The sequence below is a fragment of the Takifugu rubripes genome, chromosome 5 (genome assembly GCF_901000725.2).
Source record: "Takifugu rubripes chromosome 5, fTakRub1.2, whole genome shotgun sequence".
In the NCBI taxonomy this organism is placed as follows: Eukaryota; Metazoa; Chordata; class Actinopteri; order Tetraodontiformes; family Tetraodontidae; genus Takifugu; species Takifugu rubripes.
In genome coordinates, this window is record NC_042289.1 from 1530053 (window position 1) to 1543190 (window position 13138).

The following is a 13138-nucleotide window of genomic DNA, read 5'->3' on the forward strand; positions in this document are numbered from 1 at the left end:
CTAATTTAAAAGGAGAGAGCGACTGAGAGAGAGACAGAGACACACAGAGAGAGAGAATTCTTGAGGTACAATTGGTGAGCAAAATCAGACAGGGTTTATTTAAATATTTAGTTTGTTGCCTAGTGAGGTCTGTGACACATTCATACATCCTTCTTCTTCTTATTTTCAACTTTTCACACTTTTAGCGTTTTAATACTTATTTTATTTAAACATTTAGTAGAATATAAGTAATCAAATATAAATAATCATACAGGTTAGTTTGGCCCATAAGGGTGATTATTAGTATTATTAATATGAGTAGTATTAGTAGAAATATGATTAGCATTCTCATTATTATTATTGGTCTTTGGATGTTCTTTTTTGGAGCCTGGTTTGATTGAGAAAGCGGCCAGGGTCTCATTGCATCTCGTTTTTCTTTTATTTTTAGTTTTGCCTGTATGCTTTATTTTAATGACGCTTTTACATTAGTTGAATTCAAACGTGTATCTTTTTTTCTAGCGGAAGTTTGACATCATTTCCGGACACATGGTGCGTGGTGGGCGTGTCCAGGAGGCTAAGTCACAACACTGCAGAACGGACGGGCACGATTGACCCAAATCGCCTCTCTGTCCGGGGTAAACAGCCAGTGTCCCACCGAGTGTAACATGTGCTAATGTACGGAAGTGTGACGCTATGGACTTCTACATCAACCTGAGGGTGAATTTCAGGGGAAATTCCAAAAATTTCCTCCTGTCGGGATCTGAGACCAAGAGCTGGGAGTCGATGGAAGCCATGGTAAGAGGCCCGCTGTCAAACAGCAGCGGTCACACTATCACACACCGATTTACCAGAATGACACAGGTGTGTTTTGTGTTTGGGCGACGTAAAGCCGAGGTTAGGCTTTTAAACGCCTTCGACGCCTTCGTGACCGCGTGATTACAACATATTTACAACTTGCCCGTTGAGCATCTCGGGGGTTGAAACGTTAGAATGGCTCATACTCCTCGTCAGGTTGACAGAACAGTGTCTGAATGGACAGGCGGATTGTCTATAGTCCGTATGGGATTAGTCTCATTGTGCGTCGTCATGGAAACGATGTTTACCAGCTCAATATTACTGGTTGGAGGGGTCTGAGTCACATATCCACCATTTGACGTGCGCGTTGCCCAAGTCTGTTACCAACACGTGATCATCTCGCTGCTGGTTAGCTAGAAGCTACTTATTTAAATGAAGCCAATTAGTGACCACACCCTAAACTACCACTCTAATCTGAAACAAGTTATGATAGTACATCAATTTATTAGTTAATAAATTGACTATATGAATTAAATAAATCAAAATGCTATTTAGATATATCAATAAAAACGTTTGACGTGTGGTTTAGATACATACTAAAGACTCCAGGCTTTAATATGTAGCGATTGCTAAAGTATTTACTTAGTCATCTATGCAGTGATGGAATGTTATTAAACTGCATATTCAGTTTGGCTAGTTTGTTTATGTATTGAATGTTTTCCAAATTTACATCGATGATTTCTTGTATATTAGTCTTGTACATAATTATATTTAATGTGTATTTACTGTCAGATTCATAAAATAGTTTATTCAAGTATCCTGTTTCTTAAATAACACGCCAGTGACTGATGTCTCTATGAAATATACTAGGTTTTATCTCTATTTATATGTGCCCTGCTTCATTTATCACCATATATTATCTCTTTCTTGTTTTTTTTCTCCTTTTTCTTGTGTAACCCAGTTGTTTATATGCTGGAATAAAAAGGCCTTAGGCCTGAATTTTGATTTTCTTGTACTGTCGTGTATAGGCTTATCTTTAAATTCTTCTGACCACTACTTATTCATATTTGAGGCTGGGGGCCCCTGATGTGTATTCTAGCAGGCCATTGTGGAGTGTGAAACGTATATCTTGATGGATAATAATCATCCATGATTACATATGCAGTGTGCACAGGTTTTACACACAAATTAATGTCGAGCATTTTGATTAAAATGTTTTGCATAGTTGAGGCCACAAGTCATTCTGATATGAATGGAACAGCTCTCATTTCAATCTAAAATTAACTTTTAATAATGGGGATTTAAATATTTTGGCTTTTAAATATAAACTTTGCTTTATCATTAACCCTCAGAGAAGAGGCGATAACTAAAAGTACCAGAAGACACAAACAGGTCATAAGAGAGTTTTTAGTTCCTACAGTTAAAATTATTGAAAAATTCAACATTCTGTTGAGCAGTTACGCTCCTATAATTTTGTTGAGAATATATGGTGGGACGTTGCTCTCACAACTACATGTGGAAGTTTTAAACAATCCACCTTTAGAAACAGGAGAGTTGGCAATTAATAAATGTACATAGCAGACAAACCCAATCTACTGCTGTAACAACGGCTTCCATTCACATCCATCATGGGACTGATGAGTCACCACTGACAATACAGGGCACGCTGGACATTTCAGCCAACTCCCAGAGGTTGTTATAACACAGTCACAGAGCAGAGAGGAGTCACAAAGGTCATGACAAAGTCTGTTTGGACCTTTTTCCCATGTCTTAATTATGGTGTTTTCTGTGTTAACAGGTGAAGCGTTCCTTTGGCTTGTGCAGTCTTCAGCTGACATATTTTGATGAAGAAAATGAAGAGGTGATAGTCTTGTTTTTCTAATCACATATACAGTGGGACCTCTACTTATGAACATCTCTACATGCAAAATTTTCAGGTTACGAAGCGTCTCAACAGGAAAATATTTCCTCTTGTTACGAAGGAAATTTCAGGATACAAAGGTCAAAAATATGCTACCACTGCTACTCGCAGCTCGCGGGGTTTAGCGAACACAAACTTGCTTGTAGCTGCTCTGCCATTGGCTATCGCCTAGCATTTTCCTGTCATCCCATTGGCTAGGAGGGACGTCCATAATGTACAAGTTTGTATCCCAGCGTCGCCTTCGTTTCACTTTTATTTATTGTGGGTGTTCGTATGTTTGTCCATTAGATGGCGGTGTTACCACAAGTGTTAACGTTCATTGCTAGTAATGATGCTAATGTAAGATTAGCCTGTAATAAAGTTCATTTTGTTCCTGGAGAAGCCTTGCACTGAATTCCTACATTTATTGTGCGGTAATCTAATTGTAACATTTATTTGTTACATGTTTTTTATGATTTATAAAAAAAATAAGTCCGAATTTTTGGGGGCTTGGAACGGATTAGGGCATTTACATGGAAAACACGTCTCTACTTACGTAATTTTCAGGTTGCGAAACAACTTCTGGAACGAATTAAATTTATAAGTAGAGGTCCCACTGTACTATATCCTATGTAAAGCTAATGGAGTTCCAGAATAACCTTTGTTTAATGTTTTGTGGTCTAAGGGTCCATTATCAGGGTACATCAGGAATACATTCTCACAATATTACTAACCATGTAGGAATATACAGTAAATGTTGATCTTTCTTTTCTAGGTGTCCATCAACAGTCAAGGTGGGTAATTATGAGGATTCAGAACAACCCAGATTTAATTTTTGGTTCTAACATGTTAACATGAATGGTTTGGTTTATGTTGCAGTTGAATATGAGGAAGCATTGAGGGTAAGTTGACATTTTTTTCTAGTTGCATAGGAAGCAGAAGTGCTCTAAATAAAACAAGCTGATGTTCAAACATTCTGTATTCTTGGAGGAGGGAATTGAGATTAAGATTTTTTAATTTAGAATGCCAATTTAAAAGTATTAGTTTTAGTGATTTAGTTGAATGTTTTAATTTTTCAAAGAAGCAGACACCTTAAACTAACGCCCCTTTTACAACAAAAGTGTCACGCTCATGGCCTGTTTTGAACATGGGTAAACCCGGTAATAAAAGACGACTCAGTAAATTTCCCCAGCCAGTAGCCCTGCAACAGAAAACACTTTAGTAAATGTTGGAAATCAACATGGGTGCTGGCAGTAGCATTGTCATTCTAGAATTGATTTTCCAGTCTATCTTTCAAAGCTTACAAACTAAGCGCAGCCGCAGAGTCAATGATATTCATGCATTTCGCGCTGAGTTGGGGGTTTTGGCTGAGATGGTCGATTAAGGTGACATGATGGTGTTTACGTCATCCATCATCAAAGGTTTGCAAATTGCCATGTCATTCCAGTTGTAGCGTCCCACCCAAAGGAGCCAGATCCCATTAAAATCTGGGTCTGTTGCAGGGTCATTTGACCTGGGAGTGACTATGCTCAGTCCCACCAACTAAAAAAGCCGGAGCAGGTATTAGTAGGTTAAGAGTAGGTTAAGAGTTTTGGCCCGTAGGAAAAGGAGTATTGGTTTGGAATGGTCCCACAGTGGAAGGTATTATCATGTGATTTGTAACTCGTATGTGGAGCTTGAATTTTAGCAATGAAAAACTTGTTATTTATTTCAGTATCACAATATCAGAGCAGCAAATAACTTAAATGTCACTGTGTAGCAGGAAAGTTTCATTCAGACAAATTGATGATCTCAAATGTCTGTAGACCATTGTGTCCTTTGTACAGCCCTGTGTGAATCAGTGTATTGAACACTGATGTGTTGCAGCATCTGGGTAATTTTAGACTGAAATAAAGCTTCTCTATTTGTGAAGCCAAAAGTAGCAAATGTACTTACGAGTCAGCTATTTACTTTTTTGCCAGAGTGCTGCGAGGCAGGGCAACCGGCTGCACATGAACGTGTACGAGACAAGGGGCCAGCCAGCCAGGGTCCCAACCAACAAGACTAGTGCAACGGAGCCCAAGAGGGGCTTCAGACCCCCTCAGCACTGCCCCGCTTTAGCCCAGGTGGTCAGCCGTAAGGTCCAGGCTGCAGTGCCAGAGCAGGGCATGGTAAGAATTGAACACAGCATGTTGATATTGATCTGATAAACAACCCCATTTCCATGTTTATCCTGTTAATTATTTATATGTTTTTGATTAGGTGATCATGAAGGAAATGAAGGGGGGCAAAGATGAAGACAAGACTCCTCCAGCCTGGTTCACCTCCTACATGGAGAAGGTAAGAATAAGCCGATAGAGCTGACGCGAGTCTTTGGTGGCACGCTAATCTATAACTGTCAACACTTACCTAGTTCAAAGACCAGGTGGTTCGCGAGGCGGTGGAGAAGATCTGCCGGGAATTCTCTGGACAGTGCTGCATTCACAAGCCTCTGGGAGGAGGATCTGGAGAAGGAGCAGGAGGGACAGGAAGAGGTGAAGCAGTGGGAGGAGCTGAAGCTCAGCAGGTCCCTGAGGTGTCCTCGTCCACGCTGCCTGGAGCTCCATCGTCCTCCACTCCTCCCTGCTCCTCCTGCAGGGGGCAGACTACTGGAGGAGGCTACCAGTGCAGGTATGTGGTGGCATTATTCCTGTTTCTGATTAGGGATGGGTAAGTAATGATACAAATATCAATTTTGAGCCCATTGCTCCAAGAAACGTGTTACTCTAAATCCACACAGTGAGGGATGCTGTGCTGTCTAAAATCTAAAACCAATCTGTCAGTTTCTGTTTCTATGACGTTCCTCACTCCAATTGCTCGGCTTTCATTTTCCTTTCCCCTGATTCTTCTCAGTGTCTGTACCTCCTGTACTCTGTGTGAGCCCTGCAGCTTCTCCCATGACCCCAGTCACAACCTGGTGAGAGCCAGGACTCCTTTATCCATCCCAGAACACGGATCACCGGCCCCAGACCACAGCAGGTATTTTACTTTCCCGCATTAGATATCTGTGTCTGCTCTGAGTTTTAATTAATATAAGCAGGCTACACCATTACATCCTCTACTCTCTGCACACTTGTATAAAATAAATCACTACCTACATTTTAATTTTGGTTTTGCTCATTCTAAGTTTAAGGTTTATATTTTATGAGGTTTTCTCTGCTGCCTCCTTTAGGTTCTACCGGCGAGGGGACCGCAGTTTCCGAAAAGCTGAGAAGCAGCGTCTGAAAGCAGAAAAACGCTTGCTGAAGGCCGAAGTCAAAGAAATCCGGAAGCAGCTGAGGATGGAGAGGCGGGGCATACAGTGGAGCTCCTCCCACAGAGAGGGAAGCTCCTCCCCCGTGCTCCTGCAACCTCGTGCCACCCAACACAACAGCCCAGAGTAGGTCCCAGGAGAAAGTGGCTTTAATAGCAGTTAAAAATTGAGAAATCAAAAACGTGTATTGACAAGTGTTAAAATGTTTTTATGACGGGAGGAGTCGTGACTTGACAATCTTTGTGCAGGCGGCCAAAACGTCCATGTCCCCTGGTGGTCCCAGCTATGATGGCTGCATTTTTGGATGAAAATCTTCCTGATGGGACCCGACTGCGCCCTGGTACAAAGTTTATCAAGTACTGGAAGATGAGGAACACCGGAACAGTCAGCTGGAATGCTGACACAAAGGTAAACAAAGATGGCCCACAAGATACACTATTCAATACAGTATTAACAGCAATAATAGTAGGGACACAGATCCAAACCATGTCAGAAACATAAGTTGATTCAAAGCCAAGTAATAATGTAATAAAAGGGTTAAAAATCTGATGCTTTATGAGTTCATGCCTAAGTAATATAAAAACAATCACTGTGATTTAATACACATTAAAAAAACAAAATTCTAATGAAGGGACAAGGTAAAGAATTTGGTTAAAACATGCACTGGCTGTGCATCTTGCCTTTGCCTTTTTTTCCTGCAGCTGAAGTTCATGTGGGGAAACTTGGCAGTGGGATCTGGAGATCGTTGGAGAGAAGTGTCAGTTCCCTTCCTCCAGCCAGGACAGGTGAGGTGTCTGCACAGAGGCGGTCTGGATTGTTGCTGAACCTGTACATTTAAACGCTCTGCTGACGCTGTTCCTCCTCTTCAAGGTCGGCATTGTGAACGTAGCACTGGTTGCTCCCTCTGTGGAGGGATCCTACACCTCCCACTGGCGTCTGGCCCACGCCGGGGAGCAGTTTGGACCCAGGGTTTGGTGCAGCATTGTAGTGGATCCCCTGGCCCCAGCTCCTGTGATGGCTGATGGGATTTTAGTGTCGCCCTGCGTGACGCCACAGGTAAGCCCAGTTGTTTGATAAGTAAAAACAGGAAAAAGAAAAAGTAAGCTGTAGTGCTGAAGTGATTGGATCTGGTCCCCAGGGTAAGAACCCAGTGACAAAGTATGGAAAAACCTGCACAGCCTCCAGGGAACAGCGGTTGTTGTCTGTGGACCAAGAGGAGTATTACATCCCATCTGTTGACCTGCTGACTGCACAGGTTCCTTATATCATTGAATACTCAGAACAACCAAAGTTCTCTTTTACCCATACTTGTTTTAAACAGCAGCAAGCACTGATCTGTCAGCTGTGTGATTCCCCAGGATCTCCTCTCCTTTGAACTGTTGGACATTAACATCGTCCAAGAGTTGGAGAATGTCCCAAACAACACTCCTGCAGGTAAGAGCAGTTCTTTCAGTTGCTGTTTGAAAAGTATTTATTTTTTATTTTCTTTTTTTTAAATTAGGCTCTATTTGTTATAATGTTAAGTGTGTTATATATACACATGGCATACACATGAACTTATGGCAGTATTTTAAGTGTTGAAATTCCTTTTTTATTATGCATGTTAACACATACACTTCTGTATTTATTTGAATGAATTGCTTTAGTATTTATCTTAAATTGAAAAGAAAATGCTTTAGCATAGTTTTTAGATTAGATTAGATTAGATTCAACTTTATTGTTATTGCACATGTACAGGTACAGAGCAACAAAATGCAGTTTAGCATCTAACCAGAAGTGCAAAAGAAGCAGCAAGTGAGGATAATAACTTAATAAATACAGTATGTGCGGTTATTTTTACAGTTGTTTACCAGGTTGTGCTATAAACATATTTTACAGATGGTGTTTACATTAAATGCCTTAGACTATAAGTGCAGGAGCTATTTAGCTATTTACATAAGATAGGGACTATTTACATAAGATAGAATTTTCTGCATGTTGTTACTGTAGTTTTGCAGCAGCCGTGCTTTAGCATATGCTTAGGTAAGGTAAACATTGCCTAAAACCACATGTATTTATTTAAATGTCACGCCTCTGTCATCTTGTTTCTGAACAGACAGGACTCCCTGCATATCCCCATTGCCCCAAGATGGCGTCCTGCAGGACAAAGGGAGCCCCTCATTGGGTCTCATCCAGGAAGAAACTGAAGTCATTAATAGCATCATGGGTAAAAGTGTTGACAAAAAATATTTTTCTCAGTACAAACGTTTCCTCAAACCCATGCATAAAGACCTTATAGTTAGAGAGTTACTTACAGATGTATCAATAAAGGATAGCCTTATTAACACCTATATGAATAAAGGACGCCTTTGTAAAAATGTGAAAATTATATTATTGATGCTAATATTGTTATTTTTGGACAGGAAATTGAATAACAAAGGCTGAGAACGTTCACTTTAAACACTAGGAAAGGATTTGGTTTTGAACGCGTGTAGTTTATAGTGTGGCCACTAGGTGGAGGCAAAGTTAATCAGTAATGTTAAACATCAGTGTTGAATAAACGCAGCTGCAGCCCTCAAAGTCTTAACAGCAAAGTCACCTGATCACTACATCTCAAGATTTATTGAGCTTTGGTCAAAACCTTTATTTTAACTTAGTTGGAAGGCTGCAGCCTCCTGTGGCTGGAACCCAGTAAATGTGGTGCACTTAACAGCTTCCACGTGGTAATTCACTTTTTTTTTTCCTTGTTTTTCTCTCTGGTCTTCAGATATGCCTCGTCCTGCAGGGTCTGGTGCAGATGGGGGAGGAGTCCCGGCTCAGGAGGAAGGGGAGGACGACATCAGTGGGACCCAATTTGTTTGTGAGACTGTGATTCGCTCGATGACTTTGGAAGAGGCTCCTGACCATACCCCTTTGAGAGGGCCCCGGCCAGGAACAGGTGATGATCAGTCCAATGATACCAGAGCAAAGGGAATGTAAATCAATGTCTTGATTGATTAAATGAAGATTTGATGATATAAATCATCCCTACTAGAATTGTAAGTATAAAAATAATGATGAAGGAAACCTGTTTCATGAGCCCGTCATTGAAAGACATGGACTTCCTGTATGTTCTCAGTGGTACGCCCTGCTGCTCAGGGTGGCTCCGCCTCCTCTTATGTAAAGAAGAAAACAATACAAGCTGAGCAGAACCTGGGCAGCAGCCCCGGCAGCTCGAAAAGTGCCCAGATTCACCCTGCTACTCTCAAGGCTTCCCTCCCCTCCCCTCTGAAAGCCTCCCTACCTGCCCCCTTGTCCGTGTCCCTGACCCTGGGACCTGGACCAAGCTCTGCACCGGGGCCGCTCCACGCCACGCTTGGTGCCGCTACACTGCAGGGGCATAAAAGCACAGGTGTTTATCTTATTTACATGCTGGCATAAAGAATGCCAACCACCTTAAAAAGTACAGTCTAAGACTAAATGTTGTAAAAGACAGATTCACAGTTTTCTCATTCTCATCTCAGCTGAAGGTGCAAAGTCCCACACAGAGACTGAGAAAACTGAGCAGGAAGACACGGCAAAGAATGAAGAGGAGAAGAGAGATGGGCCGAGGAGTCGCTCATCCTCCACCTCCTCAGAGGATTACATCATCATCCTCCCTGACTGTTTTGACACGAGTCGCCCACTAGGGGAGTCCATGTACAGGTAACTCTTCCCAATGCAGTTGAGTCCAAGCGGTGGCTTTAAAGGCAAAAAGAACTGAAGCTGGGCTTTCTTAAGTAATAATTGTCTCTCCCATTCCAGCTCTGCTCTCTCGCAGCCAGGCGATATCCCAGCAAAGACCGATGAGGAAGCAGAACCGGCGTCTCCTGACAACTCCACTGCCTCAGGAGCGGAGGTGGGGGAGGCTGCAGTGCTTCCAGAGACAGGGGTGTCAGGCAGCAGCAGTGCCAACGACATGCTGTGTACCTCTCAGACGCTGGACGATGAGCCGCTCACACCCGAGGTGGTGGCACCGCCCACGGCCGTCGTCACACCCAGGTCAGTGGGAACGTAATAAAGGTGAAAAAAAAAAAGATATATTCACAGGGTCATATCACAATAGAAAGGTTTGGTTTGTTTCAATGCTGCTAAATACTTCCTGTTGCTGTGGCGCAGGCCAGAGTGCTGCGGAGAGGCTGGTGGTGACCCTGGTGAGGCTGCAGAAGGCTCTGATCTGTACCAGAATGAGGACGGTGAGAAGAGTGACATCATTAGCAATGACCACGAATGGCCCTGCGCTAACACGCCTTTCTCCTCCCGCAGCCTCTACTCCTGAGCAGACCCAGGCGGGTGACACCGGAACCACAGAGGAGAGTAACCCCGAGGACCCCAGGTCTGCAAGCACAAACACACGTGCACTTATTTAAAGATCACATCTGGAAGGTGCTGCATGAATATGGCAAACATTGGGTCTTCTCAGGCACCCTGGGATCACCAGCGGCCTGATGAAAGGAGCTCTGTCAGTGGCTGCTTCTGCCTACAAAGCCCTGTTCACCGGACAAGGTCCCACCCAGGTCAGCAGCCGCTCCCTCTTTGTTCTCTGTAGATTTTCTCAGGGTTCACCAAACCGTCCTCCCTGCAGCCTCCGGTGGACGCATCCACACAGGACACCATGATGGCTGTGCTGGTGGAGATGGGCTTTGGGGACCGGACCCTAAACCAACGGCTGCTGAACAAGTACAACTTCAACCTGCTGGACGTCGTCAACGAGCTCGTTCAGATGAGCGACAATGACTGGTACTCCACCCGCTACTGAACGGGGGGTGGGGGGGGGGCAGCAGGAGCAGGGGATGAAACCCAAGAAAGGAAGAGAGAAGTCATTCCTGCCCATCTACTCTTTTACCTTCCATGTTCTGCCCATCTCCCGCCTGTTTCATCCACGTAAGCATTCTGCTGTATGAACACATGAGTAAACATTCCATCAAACCCTCTGAGATGCTGTTGGAAGCCGTCACTCACTATCTGGAGTTTTACTTTAGGCTTTTATTTTGACAGTTTATGTCACTGACCAGAAAAGGGCCGAAGGGAAATGCTAATCTGTAGCATTTAGCCAAAACAAGGCTACCAATGCTCCATGTGTGATGCCACATTTTTGTTTATTTAAATACAGGTGATAAATAGGAATGTAACTGGACAGCTTTTAGAGGGAAAAGATGCAGTAAAGCAGCTAGCACAGGCGAACTTACAAAAGATATAGATGTTGCACCTATAACTGACTGCTGATTCTCACTATATTAACCACATTTTGTTAGCGTGACAACCTCAAGAAAACTAGTCACCCAGAAAACTAGTCCCACTGGGGATTTTGGATCTGAAATGTTTACATCAGTTTACAGCAAGGAAGAAGACAGATGCAGGGGTTGATTTGATTTGAACAGCTGCAGTTTATTCAGACACTTTAGACATAATTGGGGTAATGAAAGTGTGTAACTAGACAAAGTCTGCATCAGCTATTTGGGAATCTTAGGTTTGAACAGGGGTTTACAGGTGAATCACACAGGTCCTGATATAGATGTCAACCTTGTTCCTAGTCTCTTTAACATCCGTCATACTCAAATCCTCAGGACGTTGCACATTTTAATTGAGCGCATAAAGTCAAAATGTGCTATTGGTTTAGCAGCAGCTAAGGGTGAATCCTTCCAACGTCTTTATTTCCCTCTCAACAAATCGGTTTGACTCGGCTGCTTATAAAGGGACTGTATTTATTTAGGTTTTTATTGCACTGAGTTGAAGCGCCACTTCAAACCCTTTGATCTCTTTGTTTCCTCTGCTGTATTGTGGGACTTTACTTCCTTTGTAAGAACATTAAGGCCGAATCAGACGTCATTCCAAAGCTGCACTGGACTTTCTTCCCCATGTTGAGTGTTAAAATGCGTGAGACTTGTATAAACTTAGAGCAGGGGACAGGGAACTTTCAGTCTTCATTTGTTCTTTTATATGTGTGTAAGTGTTTGTAAAAAGACGTATATGAACTCGATGGGCTGTTCTGTTCTTATTTGTCGGTGACCTGATTTTGAGCTCTTTTATTTCTACCTCTCCATTAAGCTTCTTTTGTTGACTGTTGCTCTGTTGTAGCACCTTTCTTTAGGAAGCAGCCGCATTTAGCTGTGTTATTTTTGAGACCTTCCTGTTATTACCTGAAAGAGTCGCCACCTCATTCCAAAAATGTGTAGATGACCAAATACTTCTAGCTTTTGTTGTTGGGCAAAACAAAAGGTTTTACAGAGAAGAGAAGGCCTTTAAATGCTATTTAATAGTTGGAGATTGGTTTTAAAGAAAATCTTAAACTTGTCACTGAAATGTTGGAAGCTAAGCTAATTGATCACATTGTTGTCGGGGGTTTTTCTGTTGTCTGCGAAGCCGCCTGCTAGTGGATTAGCCCAAACATTTCTACTCCTGCTGGGCAGTGAAAAAAGTCAAGATTATCACAAACCAAAGCCCTTCCAGAGAAGAGGTGGCGCTTGGTGTGGAGTCGATGCAGCCGGCCTCCAGTCAGTGGAAAAGCAGACTGGTTGGTTCCATTTGAAGTTCACCTTCAGTTTCCTGTTTTCATCCCTTTAAAAGGCTGATGATAAATGAACCTGCTGCACATCACTCGCCCCGAGCACTTGTCTCTGAGCCGTACACTGAATGAAGGTAATGAGTCTTAAATTGTGTTCCGTGTCAGTTTGCTTTGATTTAAAGGGATAGTTCACTCCAGTCGTGGCAGTCTTCACCCACACTATCATCACAGAGCGGACGGGGGGGATATTTAATTCCAGTGAACTAGCCCTTTAACACGCATGTATTCCTTGAGGAATGTTATGGTGAGCTTCTTTTTTTGATATATATTTATCAGAAAAGTATTGAAGGAGGCGGGAAGTTCTGTGGACGCTTGAGCTGATTTGTTGTGTTGCACTTTATGAAGATTGTTATAATGTGAAAATCAAATCTGCAATTAAAGTCACTACAATCATGATCCATTGCTCTTTTTGGTGATAAAATGCGTGTGTGTGTGTGTGGGGGGGGGGGTTTAAGACAGTGATTCATATTTACTTTAGTACACTACCGGTAATAGACAAGCCCAAAATGTTCCGGGAAGAAAAGAAATAAGGACATGACAACATTTACTTTTGAGTTTGGTAATCTTTATCTGTTTTGGAATGTCCTAAATGAATAGATACACATGTACAAACATGAGACGCACTGATGGA

The 13138-nt window shown here is 42.6% G+C and overlaps 1 protein-coding gene across 3 annotated transcripts; it reads left to right on the forward strand.

The window, feature by feature from the left end:
* The first annotated feature begins 529 nt into the window (after positions 1–529).
* Positions 530–12903, forward strand: nbr1b (NBR1 autophagy cargo receptor b). Of its 3 annotated transcripts, none has more exons than XM_011603530.2 (23): positions 530–774; positions 2573–2635; positions 3450–3468; positions 3554–3576; positions 4636–4824; positions 4916–4993; positions 5067–5323; positions 5546–5671; positions 5865–6071; positions 6194–6353; positions 6647–6730; positions 6816–7001; positions 7084–7200; positions 7304–7379; positions 8041–8151; positions 8692–8862; positions 9043–9315; positions 9428–9608; positions 9708–9944; positions 10062–10138; positions 10209–10278; positions 10366–10459; positions 10528–12903. In XM_011603530.2, the coding sequence occupies exons 1-23, from the start codon at positions 673–675 to the stop codon at positions 10699–10701; spliced, it is 3075 nt and encodes a 1024-aa protein (XP_011601832.2). In that variant the 5' UTR covers positions 530–672; the 3' UTR covers positions 10702–12903. The 3 variants fall into 3 exon arrangements, with proteins under 3 accessions (XP_011601832.2, XP_011601833.2, XP_029692014.1); XM_011603531.2 differs by having other exon boundaries at positions 9199–9315; XM_029836154.1 differs by having other exon boundaries at positions 5582–5671.
* The last annotated feature ends 235 nt before the right edge of the window (positions 12904–13138 follow it).